Below are 20444 nucleotides of genomic sequence, written 5' to 3' on the forward strand. Positions count from 1 at the left end.
TGTGTGGGCGAGTCACTCGGTGGAGGAAGAGAGCAGTGATTAACAAGAGAAAATAGATTGTTTATTTTATTTGTGACTGCTAAGTCTATCAGTATTTTGTTTAATTTTCATTTTTTTTTTTTGACGATTATCAAAACTCCCTCGATGGCTGTTTAATGCCAGTCATTTTTTCTTATTCTAACTTAAAACTCCACACTACTTGTGTTTCAACGTAAATAAACTCTTTAAAATAAGTTAAAACACACACACAAACTTATCATGCATTTGGTAACATTTATTTGTTATATCTTTGGTTTTTGAACACTTTTCCGTTTTAGAATGGGGAATCCAACTCCTCTAAAATAGAAGAAGTCCAGGGTTCAAATAACTTTTATGTAGACTTCCCAAAGAATAGGATTGTGAAAAGGTGGTTTCCCGAGACCGACCAAAAGTTGAAATTTTGCTAGAATGTCAGGTTTTGTCAAGGGAGATAATTTAACTTTATTGACGCACAAAATTAAGATTTTCTTTCTAAAGAACTCTTCTGTTAAAAGAGTTCAAAAGATTCATGCTTCAAACACGGCGTGCTTTCTTCAGATATACAAAAACATTGTAATTTATTTCAAACGTTACATTTTGCGACTCAATGTAAGTAATTTAAATAAACTTTATATATATTTTGGGTGGGTAAAAGTTATTTGTCTTTGCTTAATATTATTAACATTTTCGCTCGTTTACGCTTTAGTCTTTTTTATTAGAAATGCGTTCGTCGAATGCCGTTCGAAAATCCATATTATTTTCATTTGGTTTAGAAGCACAAATGAAGAATAGGGTTTGTATTACTATATACATAGATTCGAAAAATGTTATCAAAGGCAAGATAAGTTACTTTTCTACCTAACTAGATTTTTTTAGTGTTTAATGTAACATGTTTATTCAGCTCGAAAAACATATAGTGTTTACCGATGTATCGGAAAATTGTCTGAACACGGTAAGTTTGGGAAAAGGAGTTAAAAATACAAAACTAGACAAAATACTGTTAGAAACTCGCTCAATATATGTTACCATGACATAGGCTGACATATATTCGGTGGGGTTTTAACAGTATTTTGTATAGTTTTTATTTTTAAGTCCTTTTCCCAAACTTATCGTGTTCATCAAAGAGTCTAGCACCATTTAAAATTTTCCAATACACTGTTTTTCAAGCTGAATAAACATGGGTGCTAATGCAGAGAGTGATCCGCGCTATTTTTTAAATCGTATTTCCACGTTTAATTAAAGTTTTATGATATGTTTTGGGGGGTTTGTATTACTGTACACATAGATTCGAAAAAGTTGTCAAAAAAACAAATATATAACAAATAAATGTTATCAAAGGCAAGATAAGTTACTTTTCTACCAAACTGGATATATTTTTCGTGTTTTTATTCAATATAACACGTTTATTCAGCTTGAAAAACATGCAGTGTTTACCGATGTGGCGATGTATTGGAAAATTCAAAATGGCGGCCGACTCTCTCTTAAACACGGTAAGTTCGGGAAAAGGTGTTATAAATAATAAACTAGACAAAATACTGTTAGAAATTCGCTCAATATATGTTACCGTGACATAGGTTGACATATATTCGGTGTTTCTTTAATAGTATTTTGTCTAGCTTATTATTTATAACACCTTTTTCCGAACTTACCGTGTTTAAGAGAGAGTCGGCCGCCATTTTGAATTTTCCAATACATCGGTAAACACTGCATGTTTTTCGAGCTGAATAAACATGTTACATTGAATAAAAACACAAAAAATATATCCAGTTTGGTAGAAAAGTAACTTATTTTGCCTTTGATAACATTTATTTGTTATATATTTGTTTTTTGACAACTTTTTCGAATCTATGTGTACAGTAATACAAACCCACTTTTCTACCTAACTGGATATTTTTTAGTGTTTTTATTCAATGTAACATGTTTATTCAGCTCGAAAAACATACAGTGTTTACCGATGTATTGAAAAATTCAAAATGGCGCTCGCCGCTCGACTCTCTCTTTAACACGGTAAGATTGGGAAAAGGTGTTATAAATAATAAACTAGACAAAATACTATTAAAAACCCACCGAATATATGTCAACTTATGCCACGGTAACATATATTGAGCGAATTTCTAACAGTATTTTGTCTAGTTTATTATTTATAACACCTTTTCCCAAACTTACGTGTTAAAGAGAGAGTCGAGCGCCATTTTGAATTTTTCAATACATCGGTAAACACTGTATGCTTTTCGAACTGAATAAACATGCTACATTGAATAAAAACACGAAAAATATATCCAGTTTTGTAGAAAAGTAACTTATCTTGCCTTTGATAACATTTATTTGTTATATATTTGTTTTTTGACAACTTTTTCGAATCTGTGTACAGTAATACAAACCCAGCCATTCTTAACATGGGGAAGGTATTTTGTAGCTATTCTGTACTTTAACTTCACAATATAATTAAAAAAGACATCATAAAACTTTAATTAAACTTGGGTACTTGTACAGTTTAATCAAGACATTAAAAAATGAAAATATCGAAAAAAGTTTAAATTGTACGTATCCATTACGGAACAAAGTTCTCCGAAAAAAAATTTCACTTACTTTCATCAAGTAGTTTTTTTGTTTTGTTTTTTTTTACAGCAAAAAAAACAAAACAATTTGTTATGATACCAAGCAAAAGGTTCGATGTTTAGGAAGAAAAGCTTGTATTAAAGATGGGGAGGGAGTGTCGGCGCTTTAACTGGAGTTATCTCCCCGTGGCATGTTCAATAAATTTTATAATGGCTGATTTTAACGCGCTCTCATAAAAACGTGTTTTTCCACTGTAAAAAAAAAAAAATTACTCGATCAAATTAAGTGAAATTTTTTTCTGAGATCTTCAGTCCAAAACATTTGCGTACAATATAACCTTTTTTTCGATATTTCCATTTTTTAATGTCTTGACTAAACTGTACAAGTACTGTTTTACTATATATATACATTGGTACGAAAAAGTGGTAAAAAAAGCATAAATAACAAATAAAGGCACTTGTTAAGATAGTTGACAGACCAATTTTTTTTTTTTTATCGTTTTAAGCAAAAGCCATGTTATCAAGGCAAGATCTACTTATCTGGAAAAAGTTTTTAGTGGTTTTACTCACTCTCAAATCTTTATTCAGTTTGAAAAACAAATAGTGTCTAGCGTTAGGTGAGAACAAACAGTGAATTTTTATTTGTACCTTAAACTTTTATTTATTTTTGTTAGGTGAAAGTACAACATAGTTCATAAATTCCTCTCTTCCTCGTGTTTTAAGAATGGTTTTGGGTGCTTGTGCATAATAGTGGATTTTGAAACAAACGCATTTCACTTCAGTTATGTGTCATGTCGAAATTAGTATAAATTCCAAAAATGATGAAAATCCAGTAGAAAAATAATTACAAGTAAAAATAGAATTCATTGAGTTTTATTGTATGTTTCAACATGGAAAAAGTTAAAGAGTTCTTGAAATCTCGTTATTTATGACAAACTGACTTATCTCTCTTGCTTTACTTGAAATCTGCCATTGAAAATATATAAATACAGTAGAACCCCGGGATAAGGTAGCCTAAGATATTGTTTATTCAGGTTACGATGTGGAATACAATGTTTTTCCTGCCCCTGGTTACGTTATTGGCCCCGCTTTAGGGTGTTATTTATAATGTTATTTGATTATATCCATGTGTATTATATACTGTACTGTATTTTGTTACTAATTTTTAATGCCATATCCCGGGTTCTACTGTAAATAAAAAATCTCCAACCGCTAGTCACTACAATTTTTCCGAAAACTAAATCTAGCACATCTTCTACTGGATCATTTTTCGTAATTGTGAGAATTTATACTAATTTCGACATGACCCGTAACTATACAATAATGTGTTTACCTGAAATGTGTTTATTTCAAAATCCAATATTCTGCACAAGGACCTGGATTTACAAATGATAGCTTCATTTTTTTTTTTTTTTTTTTTTTTTTCAGCATGATCCGTGAACTACACAAGTGCCTATCAAAATAGCTTTCAAAAGGCCATGGAATAAACCGCATTATTTTGAAGCCTTTCACCTGTCTCTATTTACTAGCCTCCCCATGACGGCAGAGTTAGATAACAAGGTTGGTTTTTATTGTGGAGAAAATCCAGCTCCTCTAACTTATCTGGATTGGAACAAAAACAGAAATTGCCTTGGTCTAGAAAGATTTCTCATTCACTGACAGAGGACAAAAATAAACGAAGTGTGGTATCAGAACAGATACTACAGTTTGCAATATTTAGTTGCATCAATATAAAAAATTTACATTTGAAACAAATTAGGCACAAATGTGAGGAAATAAATATTGTTAGTCATCCTTAGACACGATAACTAGAAAATGGCCTTAACTAGAATCACGTTGATACACTAGTTGCCATTAGATCACCAAAGTTAAGCAACGCTAAGCCTAGTCAGTACTAAAATGGGTAACCATTTGGGAATTCCAGGTGCTGTAGGTGCTCTCTGCTTATTTTGGTATTGTTTCCAGTCATCTAGCATTTTTCCTTTCCTCTGGATTCAAACAGTGCTGATTCAGGAGAGGCTTGGTTGAGGATTGTGCAACCTTTGCCTCACAATTACAACTGCAGTTACCCTTACAGGGGGTATCCATTCTCTTGAAACTGAATGGAGGCATCAACTGGAATCATAAATCACCATAATACCACATTTACTCCAGGGACTGTACTACTTAAAATTTCCCAAATGATTGAAAAAACTATTTGAAATAAATATGTCTATATACAATAATTTTATTGGCGAGAATCGTGAAGTGGGGAATAAACAAAGAATAAAAGAAATTGGTTAATAAGACCCTCTCGACTCTTTCTGAATAATGGAGCCGCCACTGTTTTCCAGTTTATTTTGCACCAAAAACAAGGCAGATCTCTGAGTGGGAGTAAGATATAAATGGGGGTAAAAAAGAGAGGGGAAAAAACAAACAGGGATGGGTTTGGAGAGTGGGTGATGTCTTTCCTAGGTGAATGCAATTTAATGTTTCAATTTTTTTTTTTTTTTTTTTTTTTTTAAGATTGTAACGCTGGGTATGGGGCAGCCAAACCAGCTGCCAACATTGGCCTGCTTTTTATTGAAACCAACCGAGAGCTCTTTTTAGTATCCTCGCTGTTTCCTTAAGTGCAATTGTCTGGATCTCTTTTGCATTTGGTTCACCAGGAATATTAGTTAGGTAGGACTTCAGGTTCTTCTTCATAAGCTCTGTGGCATCTATAATAACTGGTATGATTGATATCTCCCTAAGATTTCAGTTTCTTTTCATATCATACATGAGACCTTGATATTTGGTCTGTTTCTCCCTTTCAGCTCTGTTCAGACCTACAGATTGCATACTGACATAATATAACAAAGCATTTTACTTGCATACACAATTGTATAGTAACCTCATCATCATCCACAATAATTATAATGTGCCTACTCCAATGTTCTTAAGTTACAATCTGCTTGTTGGTGATGTGTATGTGATGTTACATTGTGGGGTAGTGTTCATATATACATTGTGTGTTGTGTTACTAAATGTCTATAGTGGTTCTTCACTATCTGGACCTTAAGTTATCATGCTGCAGTCTATTTATGTTTCGTGATCGTCTAAGTATGTTGTGCGCATGAGTGTCAGACATAACATGAACATATACATGGATTTTGACATACCGCATCAATTTTCCATCTGTGTCGTTGGTCTTTTTGGTCCACCTGGGAATTTCATCTGTTCTTGAATGGAAGCTGGAACCTGTGGACGAATGCATTTCAACTCCAAGACGATGATTGGTTTTATATAGTTTTTTTTATTATTACTTCCTAGATGTTGATCACAGAGGAATGGGAAGTGAATATCTATGCTTGGGTGGTTAATTCTAGTCTCCATTTTGAGATATGTCAGCTCTTTTCCCGATGAGGGGGAATGGCCTGTTAAATTGTTTGCTCTGTTTGACGTCCTCTTTCCAACTCATCTATTTTCTCAGCTAACTAGAACACGTGATAACAGACATATGCTTCTGATCAGATGCTTCCGGTGCAACTTGTCTAGTTTGTACCTCAACATGTTTTGACAACTTTTATCAAAACATAGCTTCCCATCTCATCTCTTGCTACTTCGAATTAGATAAATAGATATATTGAAAAACAGATACAAAGATAGTTAGATAACTAGATCGATAGATAGATAGATATATAACAAGTAATGTCTCTTTTGTTCAATGATGATATAACAGTGGCAAGTGAAGTGTATCTACAGGAAAACTGGAAACAAATGCCGAGATAAGCGGAGAGCACATACAGCGCCTAGAATTCCCAAATGGTCACCCATCTGGTATAAACCAGACTCAATGTTGCTTAACTTCGGTGATCTGACAGGAACCGGTGTGTCAACGTAATTATGCCATATATATATATTCATTCACGTGAAATCTTTTTATCATTTTTCTTTTACCTCCTATTCCCCTTACCTCACCCTTTTTTTTTTAACCAAGTAAGATCTGTGACTTACTTGTAGTTTCATTAAATACTTTTATATGCAAAATCCGATCCTGCATTTTGCTAATTCCTGCCCTCTGATGAGAAGGAGAGTATTTCTTCGAAACTCTGCGGATTAAGGACTATCCACTTATCTTGTGCTTCCTTTTTTAAAATTAAATATGTTTTTAACCCTTTTTCAAGATGTCTTTTAACATGTTTTATTAATCATTTGTTCATATATATATATATATAATATAAAGCTGAACGTCTGTGTGTGTGTCTGGTCACGAATAGGCTCCTATATGGTTGACTATTATAGAAAACTGATCACATATAATGATAGAAGATGTATCGAGACACAGGAATGGGTATGTTTGATCTGGCATAATGATGATTCATTAAAATTGTGGGGTCTGCGTACGCGCCTGGTCTACAAAGTATGGAAATAAAAAATTTAAAAATTAAAAAAAAACGTTTACAAGTGTTTTTGATATAAATGTACACAAGAATACTTTGATAAGTATGTTTTAACTTAAATATGGATGGTATAATAAAATTGTGGGGTCTGCGTTCGCGCCTGGCCTCCATAGAATGGAAATAGGCACAAACTTTAATAAAGACTTTTTATATCTATCTGCGTAAGTATACTTTGATAATTGTTTCAGTTTGAAGAAATATGGTATAATAAAATTATGGGGTGTTTGTTCACACCTGACCTCCATAGAATTGAAATATGTCACAAAGTTTAACAAGGTTTTTTAATATAGATCCACAGAATATTGTGATAAGTGTTTCAGTGTGAACAGGTATGGTATAATAAATTATGAGGTTTATCTATTTTATTTTTACTTTCATCATATCTTACTTTGGTTTTGATACCCCCAAATTCGAAGCTATCTCTTTACAACCCTTCCTTTTCATAACCTATCATACTTTCATAAATCGGAGTCCATTTTCTGTAGGCTGTTTTTGAACTCAATCAACGACGGGTACTTTTGCTAGTCTTCCGTTTTCCTGCTTTCCGGCTGACTACAATATGGTTGTCTTCAAGTCTAACGTAAATAAGTTCTTGATGAGCCGTTCCATATAAGTTATCAACTTTACCAAATTTTCATTACTAATGATTGCTATAATGTCCAATTTCTACTGTACACTCTTTAACCCTTATCCTTGAGTGGCCTCTTGGCCTTGATAATGTGGTGATACCTATGTAAAAAAAAAAAAAAAAAAAAATATATATATATATATATATGTTTTATGGAAATGTACGCTTTTGCAAACATTTTCTATTCTTTAAGGTCATATCCAGGACCTAAATGGTGGGTGACAAGCAAGAGTAAACTTCAATCTAATATAAATATTAGTATTTATATATTAATATATTGATTCCAACCAAATAAAAAAGTTCAATACAAACACCATAGAAAAAAGAGCTTAGTGGATAATTATATTTTAAAAATAATATATATGCCGCTCCCTACTTAGGGAGTATCAAATTAGTCAAAGGGAAAATTATTCCCAACTAAATGCACTTTCGTATAAATAATTGAATTCATTCAAAGAGTATCGCTAATAGGTACAAATAAAAATGTATATATATATATATATATATATATATATATATATATATATATATATATGTATGTATTACATAGGAATCCTTTTTAAATCAGAAGTTCAACGTTTGTTAAGATAACAGAGCATATAAAAAATTTTCTCTTTGAGAATTTTTTTTTCTGATGCATTCACGGAAGGTAATATTTAACGTTAACATACAAATATTCATTGATTGTTTCCTCAAGAACGAAACAGACTTGTAAAATGTACTAAAGATTTTATTTTTGAAATAAATGATGAATAAAAACCTTGCACTTAAGAATATAGCAAAAAATTTTTAAAAATAAATGATGAATAGAAACCTTGCACTTAAGAATATAGCAAAATTTTTTTTAAAAATAAAGAATTACACAGTGCATGCAATGATAATTATTGTCGATCGAAATATTTAAACCGAGTTGGAAAATCACTTTTAATTCTTCAGTTTGATATTCAACCCCTCGGCCACTATCGACAGACATGAGAAAAAAGAGAATTTAAATTCTATATCATGCCAAATCAGCAGACTTTCTTTTTTTTTTTTTAATTTTTTTTACTCATGTTCACCCCCTTACAAAGCATATCGCCACTTGGAAGTAAAGGGCTACTATTTGGGGCCATGTCTAGGAAAGATTAACAAGATATTTGTTTTTGTTACATTTAAACTTTTGCATATTAGTACAGCCAGGGAAGCAGGAAGCAAATTCCAAAGTCTAGCTGTTTAAGGGAAGAAACTATTAGAATAGAAAGCTTTCTGGCATTTAGTGACATCAACAGTGAAGGGGTGAGATCTTATTGCTAAGCTGGTTTGTCGGGGATATGTATGTTGAGGGGGTACAAGTGAAACGAGTTCATCAGAACACATTCCATTAAAATATTTGTAAAACAGTGATGCAACATTGCGGCGATGGGACAGAGGCTGGAGCTTAGTTGATAAAGTGGGACCGATTAGATTGACAACTCTGTTTTGGACTTTATCTAAGAGGGAGAGACTAGTGGTAGATGTACCAGCCCAGATGTGGCAACAACACTCCATGCATGGGCGAATGGTGGCCTTGTAGAGGTATAGGATATTCTCAGGGGTGAGTAGTCTACTAGCTCGATAGAGGGAACCCACCTTCTTTGCAGCAGCCTTTGCAATGTCCTCTATGTATTTGTTCTAGTTCATATTGCCCACAAATGTTAGGCTGAGGAGTTTGAAGGTAGAATTCTCAGGTAGGGTGCTATTTGTCATGAAGTAGGGAGTTGGAGAGACGTCTTGTAATTAAAGGAGAGCAGCTTAGTTTTACTAGCATTAAATGTTACTATCCATTTGCGGCCCCATTCCACTTTAGTCTGGAGGTCATTTTCTAACGATTCTGCCATTTGTCTTAGATTTATGTACATCTGTTCTTCCCTCATGGATATTACAGAGCATTGTATTATCAGCAAATATACCCATCTCAGACACAATGTTATCAGTAGGCACCGCCAAAAATGGCCGAAAAATCAAGTTGTTGTTGTTTTTTAAAACAAAATTATATTTATTAAAATCCATTATTTCTGAGTACCTTTTTTTTTCCAGAAAGATAAAACCCTGAATTTTATCATATAGAAAGCAGAATAATGTAAAACTTTTTCTATTTTTAATTAAATTTGAAATGTTAAATTTTCCCCAAAAGTTAACAATTGGCGTTTTTTGTTTTGTACAAAAAACGTATATAAATAGTTAAAAAAAAAAAGGCTTTTGAAAGAATTAATTTGTTTATTTCTTGTCTAACTAAGATTTAGGGTGATTTTCTATGAGAATATGCAAAAATATTATAAGTACCTGGATTTACAAATAATTCAACTTATTCATATAGGCAACCAGTTACTTCGAGTCGATTTGATTACTGTTTACATTTGTACTTGATAAAAAGCAAACTATGGAAGACCAAAAAGTAAAAAAAAAACTTATTTTTCAGTGACGAAAATTTCAATGTATTATTAATGCTGAGGCTGGCCAGTACCAGATGGGTGACCATTTGTATGAGTTTGGTTTTTAATGTGTATGTGTGTGGGGGCCAGGCTCTCCAAAATGGGGAGGGGGGCAATTTAAAGTAGAATAAAAAAAATTATTTCAGCGCATTTGGTCCACCATAGTCGAAAGGTGTCAAACGTTTTCAAGCTTGATCGAAAAAATAATGATATTTTTAACACAAAGGGCACAATATTTATCAAAATTTTTTTTTGTATCGATTCTTCAAAGCATGCCCTGTTTAATAATGGTCATGCATTATTCGGCTCGCTAAAAAGAAATTGTTAATTTATTTATCAAAGATTTTAAAATGGCTTTTTTCGTATAAATATTAAAAAAAAATTTTTTTTTGTTTTGTTTAACTTAAATTAATTATTTTACTTAACATATTCACCGAATTTCACACTTCAAAACTCAAAAGCGGGATAATTAAACACAATCGAAGTTCTGATATTAAGACATCAAAATAAGGTATGCAAACAAGTTTTTTTTTTTTTTTTTTTTAATCTATAATCCCGTCCCTTACAACAACATAATATGTTTTGTTCAGTTCCAGATGATTATTTTAAGCATATTTGGAACCCCCTCAAAACAAGGGGGGGGTTTGTAAGCAAAAAAAAATTAAAAAAAATATATATATATATAAATATTGTTTATGAAAAATAAGTACACTGTTATAAAGTTCATTCTTCTCTTAATAATCGCTGAAAATTTCGTATTGATTGGATAATTACCTGATTTTTGGTAGATTTTTAAAAAGACAGTCTGTCAAAAAGTACTTACCTGCCCCCCCCATTTCAACCTAGTTATCAGGGAGGTCGTTTATGAATATCAGGAATAATAATGGTTCAAGGATCGACCCCTGAGGCACTCCCGCATTAATGTTATGCTGCTTGGATGTACGTCAGTCAATGACAACCTGTATGCTTCTATTGTCTAAGAAGGATCTAATTATATTTAATATACATCCAGTTATACCGTACGATTTAATTTTTTAATGTCAAAGGCCTTGGATATATCAAAGGTTACAGCCCTGGCTTTGCCCGCCTTCTCCAGTATATGGTAAATGCATTCATAGATAACTTATACAGTAAGCTGAGTCATATAGTGTTCAACAACAATAACCGTAACATTGCTTTACACATAGATGGACGGCTTATTTATAAATTCTCAGACAGGTTTAATCCTTGTTTAAGGAAGGAATAATAATTTTTTTTACTTGCAGATGCTAGTGTTTCGTGCTTCTTCAGTGTAGGAAACTATAATTACTACTGATCAAACGAGTCAGTGTGTGTGTGTGTGTATATATATATATATATATATATATATATATAGATAGATAGATAGATGTTTTTATTTGTTTTTGTTAGCGATACTCTTTGAACGAATTCAATTATTTATACGAAAACGCATTTTTACCTAAATGCGAGTTGGGAATAATTTTCCCTTTGACCAATTTGGTACTCCCTAAATGGGGAGCGGCATATATATATATATATGATGAAAATAATGGAAATAGTATTCCGACAATATATATATATATATATATATATATATATATATATATATATATTATTTTTAAAATATAATTATCCACTGACATGTGTTTTGTTGTCTACGACTCATCAGAGTGGCTGAATATATATATATATATATATATATATATATATAATTTAAAGGAGATTAGAACAATAGTGTAAAGAGCTGAGTGTATTTCAATGTAACAGTGAAATTACTAGTTTAATTAAAATACAGGAAAGAGAAAGTGCTCATTGTAATTTAGATATATAATAAGCTCGATAGGTAAATATCCTAGAGCTAATTCAATATTAAGTAATGTGATTGATAATTTAAAATTTGAAAATCAAATTGATAATTTAAAATTTGAAAATCAAATTTTCAATCACATTACTTAATATATATATATATATATATATATATATATATATATAGTTTTAGAAGTTTTTCAACTTTTAAAACTATATTTGAAAAAAAAAAAAAACAAATATTTTAATTCCAAGTTCTTCATTGGAAAACTATTTTGTTTTACGTCAATTAGTGTATTGCTTTCAAGAATTTACACTTGTTCTAATATTATTCCAGAGATCATCAGTTGTTCCTATTTACAATGCCTCCCCACGGGACAGAGTTAAACACTAGGGTCGTTTTTTAACGTTGGTTGTTTGCCATGAAAAACTGTTTCAAGTATTTGAAAACAAAACTCTATTTTATATCATGGCTCCCCACCAACCCTTAAAAGAACAAGAACAAGACATTCTTGGTAATGGATCTATTTTTTTGTTTTCCGTGTGTATATATATATATATATATATATATATATATATATATATATATATATATATATTAAACTACTGTTCACATAACACTGAAATTAATAGGAAATAGTAAACATACACCAAGGATGGTTTATAACAAGTGAAATCTTTGTTTGGATGGATGAATAACGCATACAGAAATATATCGTCGACAAGCTGAAATGCAAATTTCAACTTGTCGACATTTTGCACAAATTCATTCATAGCTGGAAGTAGTTTAATTGTAAATTTTTCTTATCTATCTATTGCTTTAGCTCAAATGGTAGGGAACATAGCTGGAGCACTAAATGTTTTGGTTTCGATTCTAGCTGATGGCATCGGTTATATTTTATTTTTAAGTTTTAAAGTCAGTACTATATATACATACATATATATATATATATATTATATATATTTATATATATATTATATCTATATATATATTATATCTATATATACATATATATACATATATATATATATTATATATATATTATATATCTATATATACATTATGTATCTATATATACATATATATTTATATATATATATTATATATATATTATATATCTATATATACATATATATTTATATATATATATTATATATATATTATATATCTATATATACATTATGTATCTATATATACATATATATTTATATATATATTATATATATACATATTATATATATATATATATATATATATATATATATATATATATATATATATATATGATATTCAATAGAGGATTGGCTCTGTAATAACAAATGCAAAATTTGCATAAATTAAAAGTTTCTGACCGGGCAAGGCCCCCTCTCCTTGCTAGTGTAATACAAAAATCATACAAACTGAGGAAGAATTGCATTCCATCACTTCCTTTGCCTAGTAAGATTGGGTTAGTGAAGAGGAGGGGGAGAAAGTAAAAAAAAAAAAAAAATCTTACAGCAGAAAACCTAAAATAAATCTAATGAAAGATAAGAGTCCTTTTAAAAAAATAAATTAATCCTGTCTGCTGTTTTTTTTTTTCTTTTCTTTCTTTTCTGACTGGAGCAGGAAATACTGTTTATCTGCAGGCTGCATTTTAAATATACAAGGGACAAATTGATTGCACAACATGGCTGTCCTTTACTGACACTGAAGTGCTATGTTTGCCACTCTACTCCCAGGGGGTGCCACGGGTCAGCAGCTAAATTCCTAACATACGTGACTCATTCAACTACCTGCGCTTATACACTTAAGTGTGTGTGTGTGTGCATTTTTACTTGCGTGTGATTAGATTTGTAAGGGGCCTGTTACACATTTTCAGATGAGGCACTTACAAAATACCAACTTTATTTGACAACATTTAAATAAAATTTAAAAAACAAAAACATGAACTCGTTTAAACTCTTGTTTGTCTTTAAATTCTTATAAGAGGTTCTGTCCGGCAGTCTGTTATACTTCAGTTTGAAACAGAAAATGTTCATATTTATAGACTTTCTTTTTTACATTGCTCCAGACAAGGCATGACACCACTTGATGTAAGGAGCTAACAAGAGCGAAAGATGATTATAGCAAAAACAGGAGATGCTTATTGACCTTGGTCTTTGAAAGACCAATAATATGAGTAGAAGGGAAACAGTCAGCAGGAAGTCTTTTTCTGGATAATAGGGTTATCTTCTAGTTTAGCATTCATAACATAGAGTGGGGAGCGTTTTATTTTACCCATTCTGCGCTTTCACCTAACATTTTTAGGAGCTTTCAGGTATGCTGATTTATTTGTTATATATTCATTTTTTGACAACCTTTTTGTGGATAATATTTCAAATTATCCAGAAAAAACATCTTTGACACCTTTACCTCTCAGATGTTTTCCGAACTTTCACCATATGTTGGTATCATAAAAACTAGGGAATCCTGAAAATTTGAGCTTTTAACTTCAAGCGGTTCCGGAAATATCGCAATTTTGGTATTTTACGTATATCATGTCGAGGCGCAAATTCGCGAAATTATGAAATTACGTTTTTGGGCATAAATCAATTTCTAGACTAGGTAGAACCTTGAAAATTTGCATGGACAAGGTTTTCCATACGAGGAATCCAAAAATCACATTTAAAACCTCTGAAAACGAAATGTTTCTGAGTTATTGAACGTTTAAGCCCAGATTTGGGTATTGGTCTAAGGTGACCCCAAAAAACATGTGGCATTATTGGAAATTGAATTTTTTTTGTTCCTAGACATTCTTGAGAGTCTGAACTTAAATTCTTTCAAAAAACGTGTTTGGTTCTTTCCTCGTTAGCTCACAATCGAACCTCAAAGATGGGCAGTTTTATGGGCCTCACTTTCAAACAGAGCAGTGTACGAGGAGTCACTTCACTTCAGCATAAACAGGAAATCCTGAATTTTATTTTGACTTCCTGTTCATTTAAGAAGTGGTATTGCTGTGAGCAGTGCCAAACAGAAACTCAAGAAAGTGATGAACACATATAGGGATAAAATTGCCCCAAAATTGTTCTTTCATTTGTTCACCTTCACAGCGTTCATTTTCCTTGATGTAGCAGACCTCATCTATATCTTAGTCACTCTTGGAATTCTCATTCTAGACCTATTCACTTGTGGATAGAGACTCCACATACTCGGCTTGTTTATTTTTTATTGATCCCCCGGCAAAGAAAGGATTGGTCCTAGTAATTCCCTCCCGTTCGTCTGTTTGCACTTTTTTCAATAACAAGACAGCCATTTTTCTGTTACTCGTACAAAATGATTTCATTTATAAAAAACTACTTAATTTACGTTCATAGATGTAGTTATATTTTTGAAATCTGATATTTTTGTTTCATCATGGATATGTATTCATGCAGATCTTTATTTTTTTGTTTTAATTTTTTTTTTTTTTTTTTTTTTTTTAATATGGGAGGAATTTTTAAAAATTGTTTTTACCATAGTATTACTTAGTAATAGTAGTATTAGCATTACATAGTAATACTTGATTTTGGTAAAAAAAAAAAAAGCAAAAACAAATGTCAGTTCTAGCGGCCCTTTTTTTATTTATTTTTTATTATCTTTTTTATTTATTTATTTTTATGTATTTATTTATTTTTTATTTATTTATTTTTTATTTTTTTATTTATTTATTTATTTTTTACTCACCTTCAGGAGAAAATTTTCTGACATTTAGGGACCTTAACAGTGAATGGGTGTGATTTTGTTGTTAAGCGGGTTTGTCAGCGATATGTACATCGAAGGGGCACAAGTGCAACGAGTTCATCAGAACACATTCCATTAAAAGATTTGTAAAACAGACGCAGGGATGCAACACTGCAGTGATGGGACAGAAGTTGGAGCCTAGTTAAATGGCTTTGTTGTATATATATTTGGACGCATGAGGACTATTGGCCACAGTCACACATATATATATATATATATATATATAGTAATTTATAAAATATATATGGCGATTAAGCTACACTGAATATTCCGCGTTTGATCCACTCTAGGATTCTTCAGGCTTATGCATAAGCCTGAAGAGTCCTAGAGTGGATGAAACGCGGAATATTCAGTGTAGCTTAATCGCCATATATATTTTATAAATTACTAACTAGCTCTACCTACGTATTGAGCACTTTTGAAGTAAATATTTAAAGTTTACGCATAAATTTATACTTTCGTATATTAATTTTATGTGTGTAAATGAAGTATTTATACATATATATATATATATATATATATATATATATATATATATGTATATAAACTGTTTAAAAAACACTTGAAAGTGCAAACGTTTTATTAAACGAAAAAAAAATCATTAAATTTTTTTTCTTCTTTCTTTTTTCAACATTGTTTTTTTTCTCTCTTTTTGAAAGAGAAAAAAGACAAAAAAGAAACAAAGATGTCAAAAGAACTAAAGAAACAATCAAATGATTTTATTTTTTCCTCATTAAATATAATGTTGCACCTTCAAGTGTTTTATGTATCTGTTTGTTTTAAATTTGTAATTTCATAAATGGTGTTTTAAGAGCTTCTGTCAATTTTATATATATATATATATATATATATATATATCTGACAAGATCACAGAGAAGACAATCAAGCAAAAAAAAAAAAAATCTTCAGCAAAATTCATCTTAAAGCAACAAAACTGAAGCTAGCCTGCCAGGACACTATATATAAATGTGGGCAAATTTGGCCATATTTTATTGGTTTAAAAATATAGTTTCTTTTTTACCAATTGTCATAAAATTTTAACCACAGAATAGTATTATAGTCTTCAAAAAGCCTGCAAATTTTCATGTTTTGTCCCATAGAACTAAAGATATGAGCAGTTCAATATTCGGGTATTTTTTAATTGTGTACGTAACCTTTGATTCCCACAGACTATTATCCACAGTCACCCACCCACACACACACACACACACACACACACACACACACACACACACACACACACACACACACACATATATTAGTGATGGGACGATTCCAATATTTTCTCAATACAAATACCAATTCTTCTTAAACCTCTTACTATTTAGCTTTATTTTTATTTTTGTGCTTCATTGTTTGGAATACCTCCAGTTAAAGACTCCAAATGTCAGTTCTCTGTCCTCTTCTGTTATAGGAATGACCTTGTTGTACATGTACGGACACATGAGAACAGGTAAACACACTACATTTTCAATTGTGTATGTAACCCTTACCTCCCACGGACTATTGTCCACAGTCATTTGTATTGTGATTATCTTTAAAAATAAATGGATATATGAAAATAAAAAAAATTAATAAAAACAAATGACCTTCTTTCATGTGTCCATTTTTTTTTTATCATACGTCACACCAATACAACAGCCAGTGCCCTGCATTGCTGTAGCATTACCAGCGCTCGACGACTTGTCCAAATGAACGCTTAACAAGTAGATAAAATAACAAGATAAGAATTAAGATTCACCTGATAAATAGGATTATAACTAATCCGAAATGAAAACAAAAGATCCCAATAAACAATACTTTTATTCGAAAAAATATTGTATTTATGATCCAATATCAGATTAAACCAGGTTTACCTTCCGAAAGATAAAATGAAAAGCAAATGATAAAAAAAATGCATACCATTTATTAAAATTATATATATACACACTTTCCATTTGTCTTTACATAAGCAGTAATTTGTTGCTACACAGTCATGAGCATGTTTCGGTCTTCTAGTATTTAGTAACTAGAGACCTTTCGGGGACAAGATCAAAGTGTTGTATCTGTTCTTCAGATGCTGCACTTCAATTTCTTGTTCTCTGTCAGTGGAGGAGAAATCCGTCATGGCTGAGACAATTTTTATTTTTGTTCGTTTTCTCCACATTAAAAAAACGACCCTGGTGTCTAACTCTGTCCTGTGGGGAGGCATTGTAAATAGGGACCTCTTCAGGCAACAACGCTTATATTCAAAAGCGGAATTCTTAAATTCTTAAAAGTTTTCTTCAGTTTTGACAGACTATAGATACCCACTGTAAAGGAGGTCTGCACATACAATTTTTATGGTAAGAGTTGCGGAATCTCCAACCACCATTCCTGAGTTTGTGTTGTTAAATACCAGTGGCATAATCTCGTTGACATACCGAAGTTAAGCAACATTGAGCCTGGCTAGTACCAGATGGGTGACCATTTGGGAAGTATAGGTACTATATGTGTTCTCCGTTTATCTCAGCATTGATTTCAGTTGTCCTGATATATATATATATATATATATATATATATATATATATATATATATATATATATATATATATATTCACTTTTATTAATAACAAGCAGGGGGTACCTGGCGTTGCCCGGGTGTTTGGAGGTGTGTGTGTTAAAAAGAAAAAAACGTTGGCTGGGTGCTTGGAGGTGTAAAAGACAAGAAAAGTTTTAGTAGGAAGGTAGGATTGAACCCCCGAATCCTTGACGCGAATGTGAAAACGAAAGGGAAAAAAAGCAAGAGACTTAACCATCTCGGCCACAAGGGGAGAGGAATTGATAAGCGTGTTAAATTAAAGGTTATAAAGTGAAACCTAGTTTTGCGCTGCAAGCCAGTTACTGTTTCCCCTGCTTTTCGCTTTTCGAAGACGCGGCGAGCTGGTAAAAGTCGGGCAAATTCGTTGTTAAGTCGTATATATTATCATTTAGACTTGATGTAAAAAGCTTTAAGAATGAGCGAGCAAAAGAGAAGGCCGACGAAAAAAGCCTTTTGCAGGCATACACAAAAAGCGAACATACATACATACACACACACATTTTGCCTTTTATATATATATATATATATATATATATATATATATATATATATATATATATATATATATATATATAGACTAAGCAGGGCTACCCGGTATTTCTTGAGCTACCTCTCTTCTCTTTGAATGGCAGTCTCTGTTAGAATGTGCTCATAAATAGTATCAGTTCAGACCAGGCTCACTTTCCAAAAGACAAAATGATAACAAATGACAAAAAATGCATACCAATTATACAAATGGTATACATGTATATATTCACATGTTATATATATTCACATTTATTTTACTAAGTAGAGCTACCCGGTATTGCCTGGGCTACCTCTATCTCTCCCTTTGAATGCTAGTCTCTGTCTGGTAATCCAAAGTCATCTAGATTCTCAACTTTAAACTAAGCAAACAAATGAAAGTAAAGTGTTAGCAGTTAAAAATATAAACAAATGACAAAAATTTATACCATCTGTTCAAATTGTAGGTATATATATATATATATATATATATATATATATATATATATATATATTCACCTTATAAAAGTACAATGAGGTACTAAGACGTAAAAACAAAACAAAAATAGAAATGCCATCTATATATATAAAAGCGAAAACGTATGTATGTATGTATGTATGTACGCTTTTCCTCGATGTCCACAAAAGGCTTCTTTCAGAGAAGCGCTCACTCGCTTCGCAACTTCTTAAAACTTTTTATATCATCTATAAATTGTGATATGTCACACTTAACCACGGAGCTCGCCTGTCTATTTAATTTTATTGACTTTCAAACGTTGATTATTCCACATCTCCCGCATCGGCACGCGTTACATTCGGTTTTCGGTATAAATAAAAACCGAAACTCGACTCATCACCGGCCCAAAGCCAGTGGTCTCTCAAGAGCTAAGTACCTTTTGTTCAATGTCGACTTCGTCATATCAGACGGTAGCTTTCATTTCGAGATGAGACACTCCCCCTAATAAACAGGGAGCTGGTTTTCCCTGAACTTAGTTAAAAACAAACAAACCGATTTATTTATTTATTTAAAAACTGTTCCGCACAAAATCGTAACTGCCGAATAGCTATCGCCGTCACGTCAATCAAAAACGCGCACCTGTTTTTTTTTTTTCACACTTTACTATTTTCCAACTGTGTGTCGTCAAGGCTTCGGTTTTTTTTCACGGGCACCTGTTTTTTTTTTTTTTTTCACATTTTCGGGGTTTTTTCACACACACCTACAAACACCCGGGCAACGCCGGGTACCCCTCGCTAGTCTATATATATAAAAGCGAAAATGTATGTATGTGTGTATGTTTGTGTGTCTGCTAAAAACTTTTGACAGACACGACGAAAATTCACAAACTCGGTATCATATTGAAGCCCCATCCTTTGCTCGAAAAATTGGCCAAAAACGTTAATTTTTTCACCCCAAAATCGACAATTTTCGACGGGGCGGGGGGTCAACAAAAACAGTCTTCTCGTGATGATGAGCGGTTCTACGCATGCGCCAGATGACGTCATGACCTGATTTACTTTAAATAGTTGAAAAACTGAACAAATTTCATGTACGTCGCGTTAGGTCAGTCGATTAGCATGGTTCATTGTCTAAACATTTTGGGTTCGAATCGTGGTGTGAGATGTTTTTTTTTTTTTTTCGATTTTTAAATTTAAATATTGAACCAGTGTTATTTAAGTCATTTTTCACCTAACGTACGTTTTCTGTTTTTTTTTTACTTCGCTTATCCACCCCCGACCACACACCCTAAAACACCCGGGTA

General features: G+C 31.9%; 1 protein-coding gene across 4 annotated transcripts in view; it reads left to right on the forward strand.

Moving 5' to 3' along the window:
• The first annotated feature begins 432 nt into the window (after positions 1 to 432).
• LOC145268307 (protein ARV1-like) overlaps positions 433 to 20444 on the forward strand; it is a 90020-nt gene continuing 70008 nt past the window's right edge. For 2 of the 4 annotated variants that reach the window (XM_080123762.1, XM_080123765.1), the window contains exon 1: positions 433 to 627. In XM_080123762.1, coding sequence (XP_079979888.1) covers positions 448 to 627 — 180 coding nt within the window. In that variant the 5' untranslated portion in view covers positions 433 to 447. Of the gene's footprint in view, positions 628 to 4004; positions 4137 to 17034; positions 17074 to 20444 lie in introns of all 4 variants that reach the window. The other 2 variants (XM_080123763.1, XM_080123764.1) reach the window with 2 other exon arrangements.

This window comes from Euprymna scolopes, chromosome 43 (genome assembly GCF_053919585.1).
Source record: "Euprymna scolopes isolate OS-2025 chromosome 43, ASM5391958v1, whole genome shotgun sequence".
NCBI lineage: Eukaryota > Metazoa > Mollusca > Cephalopoda > Sepiida > Sepiolidae > Euprymna > Euprymna scolopes.